We start from the raw sequence: 23,663 nt of genomic DNA on the forward strand, positions 1-23,663 counted from the left end.
AGTTTACCATAAATCATGCATGATCATTAATCGTTCACCCTTCAGTATGACTGAAAAATCCATACTATCCACTAACTGTGAATAAGTGACCGATCACCAATGTAAGGGATGACATAGATTTTTTTTTTCTATACGTAGATGGTTTTATTCAATTGTATGTGAGCTTTGGCAAAGCAGCAGAGCAGTTTTAATCACCTGTTGCATATGAGATGAGATGAGATGAGATGAGATGAGAACAACTTTATTTATCCCGAAGGAAATTGTTGTGCCAGAGTTTCAAGCAAAAAACATAACAGTAACAGATATTAGTAGGATGGAGGGAGAATAAGAAATACAATAAAATATAAATATAAATACATACACCCATACACCCATTTCGTTCAAGGACATCTTTTTTAAAATGTCTTTCATTTATTTGCTGTTATTTTTCTGACCACACTACCGTTTCTAAGACATAAATTCAGATTCAGAATTTACATTCAGAGAGTTTCAATTCAATGGAACATTCACAGCTATTGATAATATCTGTGAGAAAAAATCTTTGCTAGAGGAGGTCTAACTCTATTCTAAGAATAAAATAATACAAACATACATAAACGTTAGAAGTTGGTCAAAAAGGGTGGGCCTTTTCATGTAGTAGAGGAAAATATATCTGCTTTGCAGCTGTCAACAGTACAATAAAAGTTCAAACTATATTACATGGCTGCATCCAGCCGAACCCTGGCCACTTCACTCATTGGCACTGCTTTGTGTTGAATTTTTTTGTACACTGACAAGTGACCTTTCTGTTAAGTCTCATTATTGACAGAGATACCTATTAAAGTGGTCTGAGACACACCTGCTAATTTGGGGCTGCCAATTTTTTTCGTCCATGTGATCATCAACACTAGCTCTCATTACCTCTCCTTTCCAGCTGACACTTTCAAGGAAGCCAGTGAGTTAATCTTCTCCCTACCAGCCCTGGCCAACAATAATGAGCTCAGTTCTCTGACCGGCATGGATCTCAGACAGAGTGTTCCTCTGAAAACCATTTGGAGATGTTTTAGGAGGCAGTGATGGGTGACCGCCCAGTAGAGCTGGGTCTTTGTGCACCATCCTGCAGCCAAGACGGAAGAGATGAGGACAGGTGAAGTCAAGGACAAAGGAAGAACTGGTTCATTCTTGGAGAGACACCAATGGGAAGAGTAGAGAAGGGAACAAGAGACGGACTAATTAAAAGGCAATGTGTTAGCTTCTCAACCATCCCTTCACTTCAATGCGCTGTCATGCAGTGATGTATCGCTCTGCATGGAGCGTCCAAGGCCTTTATTCCCAGTTTCTTCCATGTTTCTCGCTTCTAGCCAATTAAACACCCACTAAAATGGAAGGGGAGGAATTGCCATTTTGAGCATTGCACAATATAGAAGGAAAAGGACATGAAAGGGTGTCTTTAAGAGTTTCGGGATAGTGGTTGATTTGTCCCACTCCATTACCATTTTAGTTTCTGCATGAAAGTGTGTATAGGGTTTTATCTCAGGTTTGTCGTGTTTTGGCTGAGTCGCTTCCCCTGAATAACATGAAAAGCAACAAAGTGGTCTCTGTCCATTGAAAATTGTCATTGCTTTGGAGAGTCAAATTTGGTCTGTTTCATTATATTCAGTGAAATTTTCTGGCCATCTTTTTTTATACAAACAGTGGACGATTTAATAATGCTAGACATACAGGTATACATCTATTTTGTACTCACTTCTCCTCTTCTATGAATAATGCAGGCTCTAAAATTCTGGGCTTGACCTGTTTATTTGTGTGTTTCTGAAACAGTCAGGTCAAAATACAGACACATTACCATAGACTTGAAGCAGAGGGTAATCGCCACAGGAGGACAAACAGCTCTGCTACTTCTTATGCTGCCTGTGTCACTCAGGCCGACACAATAAATCTCACTTATTTTCAGATCCAACTGAGACATGGTCAGAAATTATGGCCCAGAACACATTACCAGCCTCTGCAGCACGCTGAATGCTAACAAAGAGATCCTTGATAAAGCAGACAGGTAGTTCTTGCACAGATTATTGAATACAAAGACATCTCTGTGAGTCTTGAGGTGGCAGATTGAGGAGAAAGTAAAACACAACAAAAGCACCAATAGCTTGGCATCAAATAAACTACAAAGCATGTTACATACAGAAAAAAAATGAAGGGAACTGGAATTCCTCTTGTTTATAGGCTGAATCTCTGTATCCACATAAACAACACATTTCCATCAAATTTTGACTACCTTGACTTACCTAAAAATACTGTATGTGGATTAAGTATTAATTTTTCAGTGCTTCAAATGAGGACACTGGAGGAGAGCCATAGAGGAGAAAGCAAGAGCATTTATTCATTTTAATTCTTAATGTCACATCGTATCACAATGTTTACTGATGAATAGCTCCTGCACACCTTAGAATATTTTTGGACAGGCATTTATTGTGGTCTCACATTAGATTTCCAATCAGTCTCTTCTCTCCTGATTCTACCCGTTTTGAAATGTGAATCGGGTGATGGTGCATTCAATCATTACACAGTCACTGTCTGGAATCAAATGCTTTCTGATAGCAGTGTGGCAGATGCAACGGGGCGTGGCCGCTCACCCCACAGGACCAGGGGCTGGGGTGCGGGGTTTAGGTTTAGGGAGATCATGGTCCTTGTAAGTCCACAGCCAGTTGGTGTTTGATGAGTAAAGTTAGAACTCGCCTTCACCTCCACAATCCTTCCTTTACACAACACCTTGGTGACCCAAGTGTGGGACCACACTACAGCCATGTCACCACAGTCCCCACAGCTGTCCGTTCTCGCTTTGGCTTTGACACTCCCAAGGTTTTTGCGCAGCGACCCGGCTTCCTGGTTCCAGCACAGGTCGAGGTGCTTTTCCACCTGCGTGGAATTGTTTCTGACAATGCCAGGTACTTCCTTGTTGTCACGACGCTGGACTAGCGGTCCACAAGGCAAGTTTTGCGGCTGTTGCATGACCCACTGTGACACAGTAAATACGCTCCCCTCAAACAGCCTCTCGGAGGAGGTACAGTCTGTCTGCCACGGACTCCTGTTCCTGTTTGGCCAATGGGACTAGCATGGATTTGATGGACAACGTGTTGTCGCTGCGCAGATCGGACAAAAGTGGTTTCCTTTTCCTGCATGTCTTCCTACGGCAGCTCCTGCCTCTGGTGTGTGTAGCGTTGGCTAACTCCCGGTGTTTGGCCACCAGTGACTGGTGGAGGAGGCCGACCACATCCCGCTCATTACCAGACGGCTTGCTGTCCAGAGCATGACACCGGAGCCCTCGCATATGGTGCCAGGGAACGTAGACCCAGCTATGGTGGCGGTCCAGAGGCAATGCCTCTGCTTTGTCCACCAGCAGTTCGGCAGCAAGGCGTGGTGCTGTGTTCCGCTGTGCTCCTTTAAGGTAATGAGGAGATCCAAGACCTGCCCTGAGTGGCAGCTGTGGACACCGGCAGATAACCCAAGCTGCTCTTCATCAGGGACGCAATATTAGGAAGACAGTTTCTGGTCAACTCTGGACATACAGGCCAGAGGCGGCGTCCTGCTGCTGAGTGTTGCTAACGGTTCGTCAATTGGGACATTTGGCTCAAGGTTGGTGTCTTTTATTTTCCACGGCTGCCATTTTGAGCGGGATTTTGTGATTGCCTCCATCATGGTCCCCATCATCGTCGCAGACTTCTTGTGTGCTTGTCGACATGACGAACTGTCATTTAATTGACCCTGTGGCTTTTGCCACTTTTCCATGTGTAAGAAGGGGAGCTGGGCCGCTAGCTCATGCTTACTTTTTAGCATCAGGGGATGTTTTTCAATGTTTGCTATCAGAATTTCCGTCACTCACTTCACCCCCTTTCCACTGTGTCTACTTAACATGGTGTGGAGCATTTCATCCCCATGGTGGGAGCGCATGGTGCCTTGACATGGCGCCTTGACACGGTCAAGCTTGCGACTACCAAAGAGGAGTTCGCCACCATAGATCGTCTGGGGTTTGTTAGGCAGTCCAACAACCTGTGGACCTCCCTGCTCCACATGGTGGCCAAGGCCAACGGGTCGTGGTGCCCTTGCAGCGATTTTCGCCGGTTGAACAATGTCACAGCAAATGACCCCGTCCCCCAGATTCAGGATTTTTCCATGTGGCTGTCAGGCATCACCATCTTTTCCAAGGTGGACCTAGTGCGTGGTTAGCACCAGGTTTCCGTGCATGCAGAGGACGTGCCCAAGACCTCAATGATCAACCCAGTTGGACTTTTTGAGTTCCTGCGCATGCCTTTTGGCTTGTAGGGAGCTGCTCTTGAGCAGTGAGGGGTGGAACCGTTCACAAAAAACGTTAGCTTGAGGGTGGTATGCTCATCAGCCAACGGATGGCCACCAGCAAGGCTCCTGGACTGCATACGCAAAACTTATGCAGTCCAGGAGCCTCTGTAAGGTTTGAGCGGCTCCCTGGGAGGCTTCTTCAGTTCTGAACTGAAGAAGCCTCTCAGCTGAAGGGTGAAACGTGAAGACATTCAAGTTCAGTTGCCAAGACAAGAAGATTGTGACAAGAATTCACCTTGACTTGGATGGCTGAGAACCTCCACAGATACCTAATGTGTTATTTATTTATTTATTTATTTATCTATTAATGCTTGCCTTATTAAAGATAGACGGAGCATATAAATGGGCAATTTAGATCCATGGGGAAAGTACAACAAAAGGTCAAAATACAAATATATAGTAAAGAAAAAGCTAATTAAATACCATTGTGGTTAGAACTGCTCACGACCTATTGATTAATGGGAAACTGTTACAGAATGTTACGCCACTTGGCTTGCTGTGGTAGCAGCTTGTTAGTCAAAATGTAACACCTCACAGCTAATAATCTCCCTTACTGCAACTAGGTACACGATTTTCAAAACAACCTAATCTGATTTACACAAAATACCGAGAGAGAAAATGGGAAATTACTAGATAATTAATTTTGGGTGGGGACATTTTCCCTCAGAATTCACTTATTAGACTTTTAACAACTTGTAGAATCACAGGCTGCTCATCATGTGAAACATTAAAAGAACTCTCACAACGGCTATAAGAATTGATACTTAAGCCATGCATATGTGAACTCAGCAAAAAAATGGGTTCTGTTGAAGCTGAGACTATGTAATGATTGGTGTCAGAAATGAAATTTAATCATCAAGTAAAACATGTGTCTTAATTAATATTTTTAAACAGACTTTCTCATTTGATTTACATTTCATCGGATGTCTGTCTAGACTTACCTTCAAGGAATCTAAAAAATGCATGAGGAAAAAAAAGAAAACATTGCTCTTCCACTTTCCTAACACAATTTTATAGTTAATTGCACTGACTATGTTAGAGCGTGTGGACCATTGATGCATCACTGCAGGATCCCTCTGTGGCTGATTACTGCCGGGTCCTGCTTTCAATGTGCAGGGTCATGTCCTGCTGTGTAATCTAACATTAGCCTCCACTTTGACCAGGTCTCAACCATTTACCTCATCATTTATTATAGACGACCCCCTGGAAATGAAGGAATCCCAGCAGACACAGATTTAATTTACAGCAATTCTCAATTTAAAGGGGAATTGAATCAAAGTCAGTGGCATGAGAGCATATTGGGCAGTCTATAAAATTGTAATGAAAAGCCATTTGAAGATTAAATGTTTTTCTAATGTATTAGTATCTCTTGGCTCAATTAATAATCGTTTCACTCCAAAGTTGAATGGACTCAGTAATTGATGCTTGCTTACAAACCTTTCAACTGAGCTTAATCCGCCTTCTCCTTCTTTCTCGCTCTCTTAATGATTTGAAAAGTTCACAAACACAGCGGGAAGTCTTCAAATACTAAGTTGCCAAGCAAAATAGGATATGAATTCTAAATACTTCCTGGGGATGAGGGAAGACACAGCTCAGACCCCTTAGATAAGTAAATTCCCAATTTATACATTTAGGCGGTATTACCATAAATATATATAATTTTATGAAGCAGACATAAATTACTGTGCAAAATTTCTGTAAAGGAAATAATAATAGCCCACAAGGAACACAGAGCTGTATTTGCGCCTGGTTACTTGCCATCACAGAGGGAAAGTTTACAGGTAGTTTCCTTGGGAGTTCCTGCTCAGAATTTGCAGCTGTGACTGCAAGGCTTTCAGTAAGGCCGCCACAAAAGTATCCCGTGAGAAGCTTTTGTCATACAGTACAATTGACTAATGTCATTTCAGCTCCTGAGGAGGAAGCAGGTGGTACACAGATCAAAATGCGCCTCAATGGCAGGTATTTACTGAGCTGTGCTGCTGAGGATTTCATACTTATACGTGCAGCACAGGTTTAATTTCTTTAGGCTTCAATAGACAATCCAATGTGCATGCCTTGGCTGAGCTGAGCAAGCCAAAGTGATCTCCAACTTATCTTAATGGGCCCAATTATCTTCTAGGTCAGCTTCAGTGTGTGTGTGTGTGTGTGTGTGTGTGTGAGACTGCGTTTGTGCAATGAAAAGGTTAGAATTTGTGTTCAGAATAATGAAGCTGTGCACTTTTACCTAAATAACTAGGTGTCTGGACTCTTCAAATCACCCACCTAATAGCAAATTGCAGCATTGTTGCTTTTCGCAGGGCCAGACATGATTTTTGATAAAAGCACATGACCAAATGACCACATTTAAATGTCACCCACTCCTTTTCCCTCTGAAAATCCCAGAATTTATGAATATGCTTATATTTTGTCATTTAACTATTTGAACTGATGGACATACATTATTTCTCTTTTCAATGTTACATTTCTAAATATTCGTACTTGGCGCTTCAATTCAAAAGTGCGCGTGTTAAATAAACAACCATGATTTGCTTCAAATGATCCTCTTTATGTTACAAATCACACCTTATGACTGAACATCATCAAATAACATAAAAACGGCTTCTCAACTCTGCGGTCACCATTAAAAACATAAACTTTTGACATTCGCTGGTGGAAATTTTAACCATTTTTGTCTCTAGAGTGTCTGTCTGTTCCATTTTGGTTTAGTTTTTGCATTTTTTTTTGCCCCTAATTTCTTTTCACCACACTTTTTTTTGTCTATGAAAGTAACAAAAAAATCATCAGGCACATTTTTTTATCCATATATGGAAAGTGTCCCGACAGTTGATCTAATGGCCAAAGTGATTTTAAAGTCAATTATACCGCACGTTACCAAGCTGGGGCCAATAACAAATTAGATCAGAGAAATATTCACATCTAGCAAAATGAGAAATTGTCACCAGAGTTGCTAAATGTTCTTATTATTGCAATACATTTACCTTGTATTACAATGGCAGGGTGAAGAAGTTAAGGTTCTTGTACTTCAATCTGTGTAATGAAAAAAAAAACAGTGACACGACTAACAGCAGAGAAAAAACTGCCCAAAAGTAGGTCAATTTAAAGTGGAACTTCAGAAAGAATATTTCTTTATCCAAATATTGGTTGAAATTTTCTTCTTGCGCTATTATATTCAAACCCATACCAAGGATAGCATCTTTTATATAAAATGCTATTTTTATTTTAACATTTCACTGTGTGTTTGTTTTTGACTCAGGCATTCTATGATATCCTCCTCAGCATTTGTAACTTATAGCATCCTGCCGGATAAAAACATTTTCATGCCATCATGGCTGATTGGAAATGGAAATTCTCTGGCATTAGCAGACAGCAGAAACAGATATTGGTTCCCAACTTGGCAGCGTTCAAGATTTCTTGTTATCTTGACGAAGCAATTAAGCAGCTGAGAGTAAGCACCATCACAAAGTGACAGTGATAAGCATGAATTAGAACTGCATTAACACTCAATTGCATCCTTGTGTGATTTGACTTCCAATGCATTAAACTAGCGGTTCGTTTCAATAGGGCATGAATTGTTTCCCATGTGAAGTATAAGTTGATTTAATTTGTCCCCTGTCGATAATCTAGTCAAAACTCGAGTTAATATTACCTTCTGTTCTGTAATTATGATGACTAGCCAGCCACAATGTTATGTTAATGACTTTCATCAATTAGCAGGCAAAGGAGAATAATAGTTAGAGGGATGTTCTTTGTTCATTCTAATAACTGCATTCACAATACTTAAAATGGTGGTAAAATAATTATCACTACATTTAGTTTTTTTCAACTCCCTTGCTTACAAACACCACACATCCTAAGGGGCTGATAGGATTCTTTCTATATAACTCCAAAGGCCCTCTAGGAGCTTAGGAGAACTATTTTCATCATTCATTACACATCCACTCCATCCGCTGTGGTTCTGATGGCTCTCTTTTCATATTCACTGCTGATTTTCTCTGCTACATTCCTTATTCCTTACATTGTTATTTGCAGTTCCTGAGTGGATTAGGTTGTTATGCATTGATTTGCTGATCTTGTTCTCTTTTTCTCTTTTTCTAGGACTCTGAGATTTTGAACACAGCCGTACTGACCGGGAAAACAGTGGCTGTCCCTGTGAAGGTGGTGACCATTGGAGTGGATGGCGCTGTTATTGATGTCTCTGAGGCAGTCAAGTGTCGCTCAACAGACGAGGATGTGGTCAAGGTGAGTAAGATGGATTGTTGGCAAAGAATATAAACCCTTGCACCCCTTTCTTTCATGAACCTATTACTTGTCAACAGCCGGATGCAAATATAGTTTGATGAGGGATTTATCAATATAGATTCATGAGTCTTTTACCGCACCAGCTAGATATGATTTACATTACATTACATTACAGTTATTTAGCAGACGCTTTTATCCAAAGGGACTTTCAAAAATTGCAATTCAATAACCGAATCCAAAGTACCGGTAGTTGTTATTAAGAAGTCACCACCCTGCTAAATAACCATCTAATGTCTTTGTTTTTTTTTTTCTTTTTGAGGGGGTGGGGGAGCTAAGTGCGATTAGTTGGGTAGTGCTCGGTGAAGAGGTAGGCTTTCAGATCACGGTGGAAGATGGTCAGCAACCCCGCTGTTCTGACCTTTTCCGGGAGTTCGTTCCACCACTGAGGAGCCAAGACTGAGAACCGCAGAGACCGGTTCGATCGGTAGCCAGGGGTTCTGAGTGATGGTGTGGACAGTCGCCGAGAGGTGGCAAGTCGGAGGGGACGGGTAAGGACATGTGGCTTGGCCATATCCTGAAGATATGACGGGGCCGTCCCATTCGCTGCCTGGTAGACGAGCACCAGGGTCTTGAACTTTATGCGGGCGGCTCCCGGGAGTCAGTGAAGGGACACAAGAAGTTGTGAGGGAGAATTTGAGACGAACACCAGGCGGGCTGCGGCTTTCTGAATAAGCGCCAGAGGCCTGACGGTCACCGCTGGGGCACCGGCAAGGAGGGAGTTGCAGTAGTCCAGACGAGAGATGACTAGAGCCCGGATGAGTATCTGCACCGTATCCTCCGTGACGAATCTGCGATCTTTCTGATGTTGTGACGGAGCTGCTGGAACGACTGCTGTGACGTTCGCTGAGAACGACAGTTGGTTGTCTCGGACCACACCCAGGTTTCTCGCAGTTGTGGTTGGCCTTACCACAGTGTTGTCGATGGTGATGGTCAGGTCTCTATGTGGACAACCTTTCCCTGGTTGAGCTTCAGGTGGTTAGTTGCCATCCAATCTGAGATGTCGGACAGGCGAGCTGAAATTCGGGTGTCCTCCTGTGATTGTGTGTGTGTGTGTGGGAGTGTGACCGCATGCATCCGTCCGTGCAGCATCATGCAATTTAAAGCGCAAGTAATGCGCATAATCAAATCAATTTTCTTAAAAGATTCTCAATTTGATGAGCTTTGTCTTGTTTGTCAGATTGTTACTACATGAGGCATACTTTGGATTTCTTAAACAATAAAGTTGTCCCGCCTCTGGTGTGCAGTATTAAAAATGTTGAATTAAAGCTTATTTTAGACAAATCAACATGAAAAATCTTGGAAAGAACAAGGTTTCTATGTTTAGCGCATCTATAAAATCACCAATAAAGGTTAAACAAACACCAGTAAACAACATGAAAGTGTTAGTTTGATGAACAGCTCCTGCTGACAGCTTGCTCGAGTTTTCTCGTATTTATAGAGCGCCTTTAAAACCTCGAGCACACGGCACAACATTATAAAGTACCCATCAGTGTAAAAATATTTAGCCGTAGTCTCATCTGGTTTTCTTTTCACTGGTACAAGTCCCAAGAATCCCAATGATGATTAAATTATCTAAAGGATGGCTCAGTCAAGATTGGATGTATTAAGGACAAAGCTGGCCAATGGTCTTTTCAAATGAGTTGTTCAGATGACACAGTTTCTAACCATGATCTACCCTGCTGTGCAAAAACTTCCCTGAAATATTGTTCGCCTGGTTGAAACATCATGCACACTAAAAGGCACAATCAAAAAGACAATATTTTGCCTCTTCGATCCACTTCATCGTGCCCGATATGTGAGTTTGGAACTATCGTGAGAGATTCAACTACAGATTTAAAAAGAAGTTTGAAAGAAAATAGTATGAGCTTTGGCTGTGAGATTTTGGGTCAGATCGTTCATCCAATGCTTTCTGCTCTCTCAAAGAAAGTAAAGCCAAAGTAACATTAAACTTGCTTAATGAATCACTGCATACATAAAATGATAAACTTGCAGCCTTTTGATGACAGCAAATCTAGAAAACATAAACCAAGTTCACATCTTTCTGTAAACTTCTTCATAGATTTGTCTCAGCTAAACAAATTTTGTCTGACATTCAAGCAGCGAAAAGGCGCTGCTCTCTTTAATTTGCATGCACATATTCCTCTTTCTGTATTTAATGTTGACAGTTTGGGGGCTTGATATATTTGTCCCAAAAAAACATGCATTCATGTTTTTGCGTTCAATACATTAGTAGATTGAGGTTGTGTATTTGCACGTGTGTTTAAGATCGTGCATACCCAAATTTACAGAGCAAATTAAACCTGTTGCAGTGAGGTGGAAATGAACAACAACGCCTCCTCCATGGACACATAACCATGGTGAGACATCAAAAAATAAAAATGATCCCATTAATTAACAACAACAATAAAAATGATAATAATAATGATTGTTTGTCTATATATTTGGCCCTGTGATTGACTGGGGACCCTGTACCCCGCCTCTCGCCCAATGACAGCTGAGATAGTCTCCCTGACTGCAAGATAAACGGCAGATGATGGATGGATAATTCTTATTCCTATTCTTATCATAAAAATAAATTGCTGATATGCTTTCTATTTAACAGTGTTTCTTTCTGCCAATTTACGTGGGTATTTTAGAGACATCTCCAAGGAAGCAATGTGAAATGGAGGGGATGGAGAATGCAATAACCAAATGGGCTGTTAGTCACCTTATAAATCATGAAAAAGTGTGGCTGTGAGCTGCACCAGGCCCTTACCTCAAATTGCACATTGTCACATGTAATATGACTTAGTCTCCAAATCAATAGACACAATCACGCAGTCTTGATTTGCAAGCTTATTTAAAATGCAGAATATCCCATTTCTCCGTCTGCCTGTCTTTGCTGTACCGCCCAAATTCATAGAGCATTATTTAGCACTCGAGTTTGTTCAGTCGACTGCATCTCTCGTGCGTGCATCATCTTACCTTCTAGCTTTGTTGCTTGCAAGATTGCCAGTGCAACTTGGAGACAGTTTCAGCCCTCAGGAGAAAAATGCACTCTGAAACAATGGATCATCAAAATCACAGATGTTTCATACTGTAACTGTATAACCTGGAAACCACTCATCTACTAGCCAGGTTCTTTGCTGCCAGAATACTTCAGTTCCATCTGGTTCCAACCGCAGCACCTCTTGAATACCCTTGATCCACAGCACCAGTGCTCAAGAATCTTGTGAAGGTTTAGCCAAAACTCCTTCAAAGATATGCTCCACTTCTCAAAATGCTTCTCCCAAGCCTCTGGAAAGTGTTACTCCCAAAAGACTGAAGCTGTCAAATCTCAGCCTCTCAGTTGAAGCCGCCATTCTTTCATCTCTCCTCAAAATGAAGTATAACCTCATTGTCATGAATGCAGGGATTATTGCCCTTGAATACAATCCCATTTCCCCCAGTTCAAAACTTAATGTCTCAGGGGCAACCGTGCCTGGAATACTCTTGTAGCAGGGCTCCCTATTGACATCAGAGCCCACAGGACCCTGGGAACTGCTGTCCAAGCTCAAAGTTTCTTACCCAAATTTAAGACTCCCCAAAGAACCAGGCTTCATTTGATATCTTGCAAATTTTATATTCCATTAAACCCTTTTTTCAACCAGGAAAACCATTATTGAGATCTGTTTGTCAAGTGTGTCCTGGCCAAAACGCGAAGCAGAGCATCAGTTCACTATATTTTGTATACTAATTTCACAAGATACCATGAAATTAACTTGATGAAAATGATCCTGTGGGTTTGTGGCAAGATCTCTTTCAGACTTGCTCTAATTCTGTATGCCAGCTTCAGGGGCACTCTGTGTATTTTCCTTTTGGTCAGAAGTCTTGTTTTCCTGTTGATTTGAATGAAATAGTTTTACATTCATTCATCATCTATACTGCTTATCCTGTAGTCAGGATCGCTAGGGTCCTTTAGCCTATCCCATCGGTCATCGGGCCAAAGCGGGGTACACTCTCAACCTGTCTCCAGTTGATCAGAGGGCTACATATAGAGATAAACAGCCATTCACTCTCTCATTCACATGTCTTGGTACTTTAGGGTCTCCAATGAACAGTATTTGCATGTTTGCAGATTGGGTGGAAACCAGAGAACCCAGGAAAGACAGATTCCTGCATGTCATGGTCAAACCAGGGGCCTTCTTGCTGTGATACAGAAGAACTACTTGTGCCACCTTGCCACCTATTTTTACACATTTAGACTGTAAATGTATGTGTGTTTAGTCGGTATACAGATACACACTCAGGCTCTGTGTAACTGAGGAGAGTCAAAACTACAAAATAATGGGATATTAGTTTGAACCATCCTTCAGTGTCAGTGAATGCTCAGGCTCCCGGCACGCCTCTGTCAAACTACCCAAACAGATGCTTTGTTAAATATCTTATTAGTCGCTCACTTTAAAAATTTCATTTAGAGCTTTGAATGTGACCCGTGTTTGTAAAAACACTGCAGTTTGCTTTCAAGGAACAAGAAGTATCACATATGCCTCTAATAGAAAAGGTTAAAAAAAGGGTAGGGAGGTTGGGAGGGCTGGTCTATTGTCATAATTCCCCTTTCTTCAGAGTAGCACTCAGAGGTGTCACTACGAGGGAGTTTAAAGACTTATTAAACTCTCCTACTGATCTGTTAGCTCCTCCCAAATCCTGTTTCCAAGATTAAATAGGTTCATTCCCCAAAAGCCATTTTCTTTCTATGAGGCATCTGTAAATAATGCTTTGCAGATGAAAGTTTCTGAGGTTAGTGCATGGTTAGGAAAAGCAGATGTAACATATGGGTTTCAAGTCATTCACTTTTGTGCCTTTCTGCAGTATTATTTCTAATATCAAAAAATGATGTGTTAAGTAGCATCGTATTGTAGTATTTGTAGTTGTACTTCAGCTAGTAACAGTTGTATTGCATTGTTAGCTAGCTGCAGATTTTAACAGTCTAGCCTTAACTAACTGTGAACTCCATGTCTGCTTTCACAGGAAAGAGCCCTTGACTGCTTATTAGCCTCTTTTGTTCCTTAACATGTCATTAAAATAGTATTGCGCTTTTAAACATATCAGTCCTGTGTTGGAGGAGATTGATTTACCTGGGTTAGCGTATTTCTCAATTAGTTGAGGTGTAATTGGGTAATTGCTGCATGTATCACAGAACACTAATAGCTCATGACACCTCAATATATCGGAGTAAAAACATATATTTGGAGGTTTGATGCCAGGGTGTTTTTAGCTATGTGAACATTACTCTTCAATATATTCATCCAAAACCATGCAAAGCATTTTTAATTATTAAACCACAAGGTTTATCACATTTATAAATGTATAGAAATCTGCAAAATATTCTCTAAAAATCAGATTAGAAATTGCCTTGATATACATATGAAATCACAGAGGTTACAAAAAAATCTATCATTTAAAATTTTATGTGATGAGATACAAGTAGAAATCATCTGTTTTCATAACTAACCTCTCCAAATAAATGATATAGTCGTAGAAATTCACCATACACATGATGATAGACAGCACCATTTAAATGCTCCCGTTATGAATGTTATCAATATTTTTATATTACCAGTGACATGCAATAACTTTTGAAAACCCACGAAACACCTGGCCAACAAATCTACATGGTAGCGGTTCACTTTCAGTGAATTACTGTGCAAAAAGTGAAACAGAGGTGAGAAAAGGTGAGAGATTTTCCAATGTTGCACAAAATAATAAAAAGTAAAACCATTCTTCAAATTAATTTTGTTTGAACATTCCTGAAAACATTAGTCTCATTTGCAACTCTTCATCAGATATATTCTCCATAATCTGCAGTCATAAAATTTGAGAAAGAGACTGATGTGAAAATAGTATACAGTATACTTATACACATATATATGTATACGATGTTTTAAAAAACTAATTAGCACCTGCCAACAAAATATTGAAAATATTACTTAAAATTTGTTGTACCGGTATTTAATTGTTTGAGTCATTTTACTACCTGGTGATGACCAAAAACAACTCAAATATAATTTTCTTTATCACCAGGTGGCCTGAAATACAACCAATCTATTTTTTTAAAGATATTTGCAAATAACAAATTTGCGCATTGATTTTCCTTTTCTCTTTTTCCTATTGTTTTTTTTTTTTTTATCCCCCTTGTTTCAGTTACGTTGGTTCTGTTCACACACAAGTATTGATACCATAGTGAGACACTTCAAGCAGTTGTCATAGCTTATTTCAAATTTTGTTTGCCTTGAACTATATTTTGTGAAGGTCATGCTTTGAGTGTGCGTTTACAACATTGGAGAGGAGCTATGATAATGTGAGCAGTCACTCCCTTTGCCTTGAAGTGAGTGGTTCAGCTTATGCAGAAAATTCCAAGAGGCTTAATTGCTTCTGCCAAGCAAACTCTGTGTACAAGTCATCGCTCATATCTGCCATGGATTCTATCTGTCTGGCGAGTTGTTAATTTCTTGGGCTACATTCGGAGACAGCCTTAATGTCCTCTGTAAGTATTTTCCCGTTAGCTGTTCAACGTGTCTGATTTATGTAGCAGACTCCTGGACTTACAATACTTCACAATTACAGACAATGTTGAATTCACAGAATGGGTCTCATGAGTGTTCAAGGGGTTAAGGTGCAGCTGTTGAAAAGGAATAGCTTTGCATGAAAAAAAGAGAAACATTAGAGACAGCAACTCATCAGCATAATAACTTTGGATGGCTGCATGTCAGCTGTCATGTTTCCCTAACTGTTTCTCCCTGGACTGTTGATGGAAATATTGAAGAAATGCCATCAGGCAGTCCATTTATCTGTCATGGGACACACTGCACCAGAGCTGTGTATGATAATTCCCAGTCTGAATTACACATTCTTTTGTTCTCACATAATAAATAATAATAAATAATAAAGCAACTTTGTGAAGCTGTGACAAGAAAAATAACAGATGAAAACTATGTCACCTGCCTCAATTTTAGTGATTTTTCAAATGATTATTTGATGTGTTCCCCGAGTATATTTATTTCATAGGCCTCTGCGAGTGACACCCATTCAAACAATTGAAACAGACCCTTTGTGAATGCATTATCTTTGAAATGAAGGGAGATTCTACTAATTAAGCAAAAATATCCAGGGATATTTCATGGCCAGAGGGCAAAGGTCAAAGACCCTCTGACCTAATTTCCATTGCATGCTTTGGGATGGCTCAAAACTGACGTTGGAGGAATTGCAACAAATAAGTTTGCATATCTTATGCAATTTCTGTGGCATCTAAATTAATCAGCAATGCCTGAAAATCGTATTATATATGTATTACATAAATATCCGCTAAGACTCAGGGTTAATGGATTTAGGACTCCAATAAGACTCAGGATAAAGTGATTTTTCACTGGTCATAACATGTCAAATTTTCCTTTAACATTTTCCCACATTCTTTACAATTATTAAGTAAATTATTATTTTGGCCATATCATCATTTTATCCTTGATTTCCAACTCCAAGCTGTATAAACTTGAATTTTTATTGGATTTAATGCATATCAGGTGATGTGTATTTGTGTAATGAGGGACGGTATTGCCTGAGGAGATCAACACCCTATATCAAAGTGCGCATAATAATTAGACAGATTCTTCTCCTCAGGAAAAATGGGCCAAAAAAAGGAGATTTAACTGACTCTGAAAAGTCAAAAAATGTGAAATGTCTTTCAGAGGGATGCAGCACTCTTGAAATATCCAAGACACTGGGGGCGTAATCACAGAACCATGAAACGTTTTGTTGCAAATAGTCAACAGGGTCTCAAGAAACGTGTCGAGAATAAAACATGCAAATTGACAGCCAAAGATTTGAGAAGAATCAAACATGAAGCTACCAAGAACCCATTATCTTCCAGTGCTGCCATATTCCACATCTGCGACCGACCTGGCCTGTCAAGAAATACGAGGTGTTCAGTTGTCAGAGGCATGGCCAAGGTAAGAAAGGCTGAAACCCGACCACCGCTGCACAAGACACATATGTTGAAATGTCAAGAATGGGCCAAGAAATATCTGAAGACAGATTTTTCAAGAGTTTTGTAATCTGATGAGACGAGAGTGACTCTTGACAGAGCAGATGGATGGGCCCATGGTGGGATCAGTAACGTGCACAGAGCTCCACTTCGACTCAGATGCCAGGAAAGGTGGAGGTGGGGTACTGGTATGGGCAGGTATTATTAGAGATGAGCTAGTTGGACCATTTTGGGTTAAAAATGGACTCCAAATCAACTCTCAGACCTACTGCCAATTTCTAGAAGACGCTTTCTTCGAGCAGTGGTACAGGAAAAAGTCTACATCTCTCAAGAAGACAGGAAATTTACAATGTAGGTAAACAGGACACCTCTTTGAACAGTGTCTGGGAGGCTGTGGTTGCGGCTGCACAAAAAGTTGATTCTGACCAGATCAACAAACTTTGACTCCGTGAATGGAGGGCTTGTGGCTGGATTGATCATTGAGGTTGTTTTTTTTTTTTTTTAATTTCAGAAATGTTTATTTATAAATTTTGAGTTTGTTTATGATCCTCAATTTAACAGGTGAAAATAAACAAGTGAGACGAGAATATCTTTGTTTTTCATTTAGTGGCATAATGGTGGACATATAGATATTCTCTTAAGAAAGCCAAAACTTCACTTTTACTACTTAAATGTTCAGGTTTGGGGGTTTGTTAATATTTCTGATTGACCAAGAACACTGTAGTTGTACATAACAAAATTAATTCTCAAAAATACAACTTGCCTAATTGTTCACGCGGTGCATGTTTTAGAATATCACAAACATGGTATTAGTATTAAAGAGAACGATACTATTGGACAGGTCAGCATTACTGTGACCTCATGATGTTCTGGAAAGATGTTTATCTTGCTACTCTTAAACCCTTTAAAACTGTACTGTGAGTCTGAATGGATGTGAATGATGAGATGATGAAAGCAATGGCTTATAATTACGATGCCCTATTTCTGTTTGACCATTTGTTTCATTTGATTTAACACAATTTATACACATCATTTTAAACATCATTGATTATATGAAAAAAGAACACAAATTAATTATAACAATGTATAACCTGATTTGCGACACAAATATACTCCTTTCCATGAACATGTAAATGGATACACATGCGTAGAAAGAGAGGTATTTGTAAAGCTTGCTTTATGTAACAGCAAAGTTACAGTTAATCAGATATCATCGGGCAGTCAAGTGTTATCTAGCCAGCAAACTAATGCTCGTGCATACAAGTTGCGGAACCATGAGATAAGTGTTGGAGAACAGGGGGCTGTCAAAGGCACTTCAGTCTCACCAGACTGAGTTCAGTGAGAGAATAGACGAGGAATGAGGGCCGATAAGGAGCAGGAACTCCTCTGACATCATTATCAGTTCAAACACATTCTCACACTGGGATCCAGAGCCCAATCTTCTCCGTGACTGACTGCAGCCAGGGGAGTGACACTGCCCTTGTAGGAAATCTTTAGAAGCTTCATTAGGCAGTTCTCTTAGACCATGTTATAGTCTTGAGGGGTACCACTGTATTAGCAAAAAATATATCCCTTTTTCCTTTGCTATTTATTGGCTCGTGTTACATTCGTCTATTCACCAGTCATCTTAGCAGATGAGCATAGTTGATGTGTTTTCACTCACCATTTTTACTGCTAAGTGTAAGAAGTTATACAAGATGTAAATAACATTTTGATCCTCGAGAACCTTCCCTTTCGACCAAGGTAAATGGTGTCTGATATTCATTTATAAGTTGTTTTTTGCGACCGTCAATGCCATATCAACAATAAAATTTAAGATTTGGGGTTGTCTTCTAAGCTCTGTAATAAAGGTCGGCCAATATGTTTTTGTATGTTTTTCTTGTAGGCTAATGCAAATCTGTTAGATAATCAAAAAAACTCATATTAAGTTGCTCAAAATGGCAAAAAATGACAGCAGAGGCGCATATGTGCAAACTGAACAAACTGTGAGGGACCCAAGTTGTACTTGTCCATGAGAAATAGCTTATACTAAATTCTTGTCTAAATCTTCTTGTTGTGGCAACAACAACACCCCTCCTCTTAAAGGCTTCTTCAGTTCTAATGACCTCTGGGGAGTTTGTAAATATAACGGTTTTGGCCAAGAATTCACCATAACCTGGATGACTAAGAACATCCACAGATATGTAGCTAATAATAAAGCATTACTAATGTGAAAATGTATAAGAATTTTCACCTTGAGGAAATATAAACGTTGGATCATGTTTTTCTCGTAATAATGTCATCTCCTAACCATGATGATGAAAACGTACTTCTGAAATTTCTCAAGACTGCACATTATAGTTTTCAAAGGGCGTTAATCCTTATATCAGGAAGATATGTTATCCTCCATGTGGTTTACAATTGGAAATAAAGATTAAGCTGTTGGTCATTCACATGGTTAAGCAGAATTGCATCACTTTTCTGCCAATTAACCCTGTTACAAGAAAGCTAGTCCTTTAAACTCCAAAGGTGTGTGTGGTAAACTACAAATGCCAAAAAGGGGAAAATCTCATTCAGCAGGTTTGATAAACAGCCTCATCACTGGAGTATGGAATATGGAGTATGTGGATGAAACTGTCCTCGGGTCTGCTTGTCCTGGCCTGGAGACTGCAATTTATTCCCTAACGGCAGCAGACTTACGAAGCTGGAGAGGAGTCATTGACAACCTCCTGAGCCTCTCTCACACAACACTAGAGTTTCAGTGAAGGCGTCATACCGCACAGCTGGTCCTGGTGCTCTCAATGGTGCCTCTGTAGAAAGTGCACATGATGGAGGCTGGGACTCTGGCTCTTCTCAGTTTGCAGAGACGCTGTCGTCCTTCCTCGGCCAGTGATGCAGTGTTGTGTGCACACCCAGTAACTTGCCGCTCCTCACCCTCTCCAGCACCGTTGATGGGTCAGGAGAGCACGTCTCGGGTGTGAGCCCTAAAGTCCTTCACTGTCTCTCACCCAACTTGATGAAGAGGTTTGAGTTTGGTGTTGACGGATGTTCTGCTGAGTGGGGGGCAACTTGATATGCTGCGACAGCCCCTCAAAGCATGTCATGAGAATCTGAGTAAGTGCAACAGGATGTTGACCGTTAAAGCCAGGGAGACAGCGTAATGGGGACTGAGCCAGTGCTGGTGGCTTTTAAGCACTGTTGGGGACAACAGCCTGACTCAATGATATATTGAAGATGTCCATGATAAAATCTGTGCGCTCCTCAGCACAGTCACTCAGTACATGGCTTGCTATGTTATCAGGACCCGCAGCTTTGCATGTATTGATCCTGAGGAAGGATCTCCGGTGTCAATACCTCGTTGCTAGGAATGGGTGGGTTATTCTGCGCTGTCGTGTACCTCAAAGCTAGCAAACAATTCCTTCCGTTCACTCATCAGAGGCGTGTTGGTCGCCGGTCTCTCATGTGTGCTTAGTAGTCCCAAATAGTCTGTAAGCCCCACCACAGACTCCAATGTCTCAGCTTCACTGTAGCGATGGGCTATCCTGGAGTGCTGCCTCTTGACCTCCCTGATGCCCCAGGACAGAGTGGTCCAAGCTGTTCTGAGCTCTGAGCCATCAGGAGTCTGTTGATCTTTCATATCAGCCAAGGCTTCTGATTGGCCCAAGCAGTGATGGTCTTGGTGTGTGTGATATCATCTTGGATCCTTGAGATGTAGGCCGTGAAAGAGCTCTGTATACTCCTGGGGTTCTGTGTTGTTGTCTGAGGTGGCCACCTGCTTCAGTATATTCCAGATGTGGTGAAGAAAGTTTTGAAGTGCTGGCCACACATGCAACTGCTTCCAAATTGGTCGGGTGACTAATCGGTTTGTATGCTGGCATTAGCATGACGTTGATGTGACCAGAAGCAAGGAGGTGGAGAGGGGAAGCTTCGCCGGGTGGTGAATACATGGACTATCTTGGAGAACACACTTTTTGGGCCGGCATGATTGAAGTCCCCAGCCAAGATGAAAGAAGCATCTGGACGGGCTGTCTGTTGCTCACTGATATGCTGGTGCAGTTCATTCCATCCCTCACTCTTGGTGTTGGTATTGGAGTTTGGAGGGATGTAAACAGCCACGGGCAGTATAACCGTAAATTCCCTTAGTTGGTAGAATAGTCGGCACTTGATAACCATAAACTCCATCAATGGTGGGCAGTATTTGAAGACCCAAACAGTGTCATGGCACCAAGCATCACTGATGTAAACATTTGCGATGCTTCCTCTGTCAGCAAGATGGAGGAGTGGAGCTCAGTGATTGTGTTGGCCTCCGGAGCAGACCACAGTCTCATTTCTCTTTGGCTTGCACGGAGTTTAACTTTGAAGATCTGTTTCTTTCGATGACGGGAAAAAGCTCATCGCTTGATGTGTGTCTTAAGATGATTAGATAAGAAGAAGACAAACAAAAACACTGCGATTTTCAAGACAGAAAAAAATATGGTTTTGTCACACTATGTGCATATGTTGCCATACATCACAGCCTTTTTAGCTTAAAGAGAGATAACCAGCAGTGACTCCTACCTGATATATGAAAATAAACTATTTTTTCTGGGTATTTCAAGTCTTCTATTGTATTCTCTTCAAAAGGCATAGCTGTTGTGCATTCGCCTGCAGTTGTCTCATTGCTTAGCACAGACTGCATGGCACTGATTGATGATATGGCAATAATATTGGTAAATGATGTATTTGGAGAGGCATTTAGGTAAGTCTTGAGAACTTTATAAAACCAATATTGAAACTGTTGACCCTAGAAATTAACAGTTGTGTCCTTTAGTAGAAACCATAAATTCTGATTTAGAGGTGGCTCTTTTCTGTATATCCTTTATTCGTGTACCACAATGCAGGATGTAACATTATGTTTAAGAAGAAACCATCGGTTTGCTTTAAAATTAACCGATTCCCCTCCTTGAAATTTACAAGGAACTGTTTTGTTTTTCCAAAACACATTTAATGAATAAAATCTGATAAGACTTAATGAGTGATCTTCCATGTATTATTTTATGTCTTAAGGTTGATTATCATATTTTAACTGTGGCATTTATGTTTAAAAACAAAATGTGTTTCCTGAAAAGTTAGCTTGGTGACCTGATATTTTGGATAGTAAAGACGGCTGTCATAGCTGAGGTGGAAAGGCTTTGTGAATCCACTTCTTTGCCAGGATACAATGATATGGTTAGTATAGTTTTACTTGATTGATACACTCAAACAGCAGCTTGAGATTTTCATTGAGGAGAAAATTCTCAATGATATTATGTGAAAAAATTGTGCCTGGTGAGGCCACAGATTGCAAAAGTAACTGTAGTTTTGCTTAATGTTTTACACATTCAGGCTACTGAGTGATCGTAGCGTGCGATACACATAAAAACTGAGAGTAAATACTTTGGTAAGAATTAAAAATATGGATAGAATATGGAGAGAAACAGGAAGGTATTGGATTCCAGCTTTGATAGCTGATTTCTTGACATAGAAAAACTGATGCGTCTTCCACTGGGCACTCGAGGGTTTCTTAGAACTTGTCTGGAGTCGATGCAGAAAATCAGTACACATACAACGCTGTTTAAAAAAAACAACGATATCCAATGAAAGTTTCCTGCTGGCTTCACTTGAGAGGGAAAACAGAATGGTGGAAACTTACACGTACGAGTTACAGACTCTGTCACACAAAAAGTTTTCATCCTGGTCAGACAGGGTGTTCTGCATCAAACTCATGATAAATGGGTGTTTATGTTTTTATCTCAGAGTGCAGAAATAACTTGGGAGCAGAAAAAAGACATTTCCCCAGACCATCTAATCCATCTGGTTTCAGCCATAGTAGTCTGCTATATGATGGGATCAATAACATTGACAAAGTGCCAAAAACACTATCTCTGTTCAAGATATACTGATTAATTACCTCTGTGATTGTGTTTCCATTGCAAACGCCTCATGAGACACCCTATGGTTTTTCTGTTGTTTGTTTGTAGTGGTTGCAAAAGCCACATTATAAGGTCTTTATCGGAAAAGAGAGAGAACATTCAGGACATTAATCAAATTCTGGTTATAATGAAAAAGAAATAAATGAAGGGGAACTTCAAAGAGAGGAAGCCAAGCAACAGCAAATTGCCTCTTGTGATACCACAAAATTGGCTTGGTCATTCCCTCCGCAGAGCATTTTTATGAAATAGATGACTTTGAGTTTGATCATTTTGGTACGAGATAGTTGTTGTTTCCATCTCCCGGTCTCTCCCTCAGCTGTAGGCTGAACAATAATAGAAGGGTTGGACCACAACCTGTTTTACATCAGGTTCAAAGCTGTGCTTACCTCCATCCTCCCTCTTTCCCTGAGTGTGGAGCAGATAGAGAGGACCTTTCATCTTGTTCAACGTTACAGCAGCACTGTATCACTGGAGAGCTCTGGAGTAAAGTCCAATAATCAGCTTGGAGAGTCAGTCTCACTTTGTGCACTGTGCACAACATCATCTAGTGCAAAGGTCGTCATAGCTCAGCTTAAATGCCGCCTCTCTTTTCCTCCCACGCAGGTGTCAGAGAGGTGCGACTATGTTTTCGTGAATGGCAAGGAGATGAAGGGAAAAGTGAAGATGATGGTGAACTTCACCTACGGATACCTGAGTGCTCAACTGGAGCTCAACGTTTGGATCCCTCGACTCCCTCTCCAGATTGAGGTGTCAGACACTGAGCTTAGCCAAATCAAAGGATGGCGGGTGCCTATCATGGGCAGCAGTCAGAGGTACAGTACTTTATGAATCTCTTTGTAAATGTATTCACAATCTCAATCCGTACAGCGTCACATCGCAGAATGCATATTTTCAACTACTTGACCTCAAAATTTGCCCCTTTGACATTTTTTCGATGGGGCGCCTGAGAAGTTATTCATCAGTTCCTTGCACATTGAATATGACTTTTAGATTTTTCTTTCCACTCCTGGGTTTCAAGTCATTTCTTAATACAAATAACTAAACGCCTTATGTGGTTCATGAGAAAAAGGAATGAATTTGACTTGAATTAGGAGGACATG

At 40.6% G+C, this 23,663-nt stretch overlaps 1 protein-coding gene across 1 annotated transcript in view; it reads left to right on the forward strand.

Annotated features, from left to right (window-relative positions):
* The window catches only part of LOC147218673 (transmembrane protein 132C), a 136,941-nt gene that overhangs the window by 102,137 nt on the left and 11,141 nt on the right, over window positions 1-23,663 (forward strand). The window contains exons 5-6 of the mRNA XM_086174143.1: window positions 8,431-8,574; window positions 23,167-23,375. Of these exons, the coding sequence (XP_086030269.1) occupies window positions 8,431-8,574; window positions 23,167-23,375 (353 nt within the window). The remainder of the gene's footprint in view (window positions 1-8,430; window positions 8,575-23,166; window positions 23,376-23,663) is intronic.

This window comes from Fistularia commersonii, chromosome 26 (genome assembly GCF_037954325.1).
Source record: "Fistularia commersonii isolate RoL2024-O1a breed Wild chromosome 26, RoL_Fcom_v1.0, whole genome shotgun sequence".
NCBI classification, from domain to species: domain Eukaryota; kingdom Metazoa; phylum Chordata; class Actinopteri; order Syngnathiformes; family Fistulariidae; genus Fistularia; species Fistularia commersonii.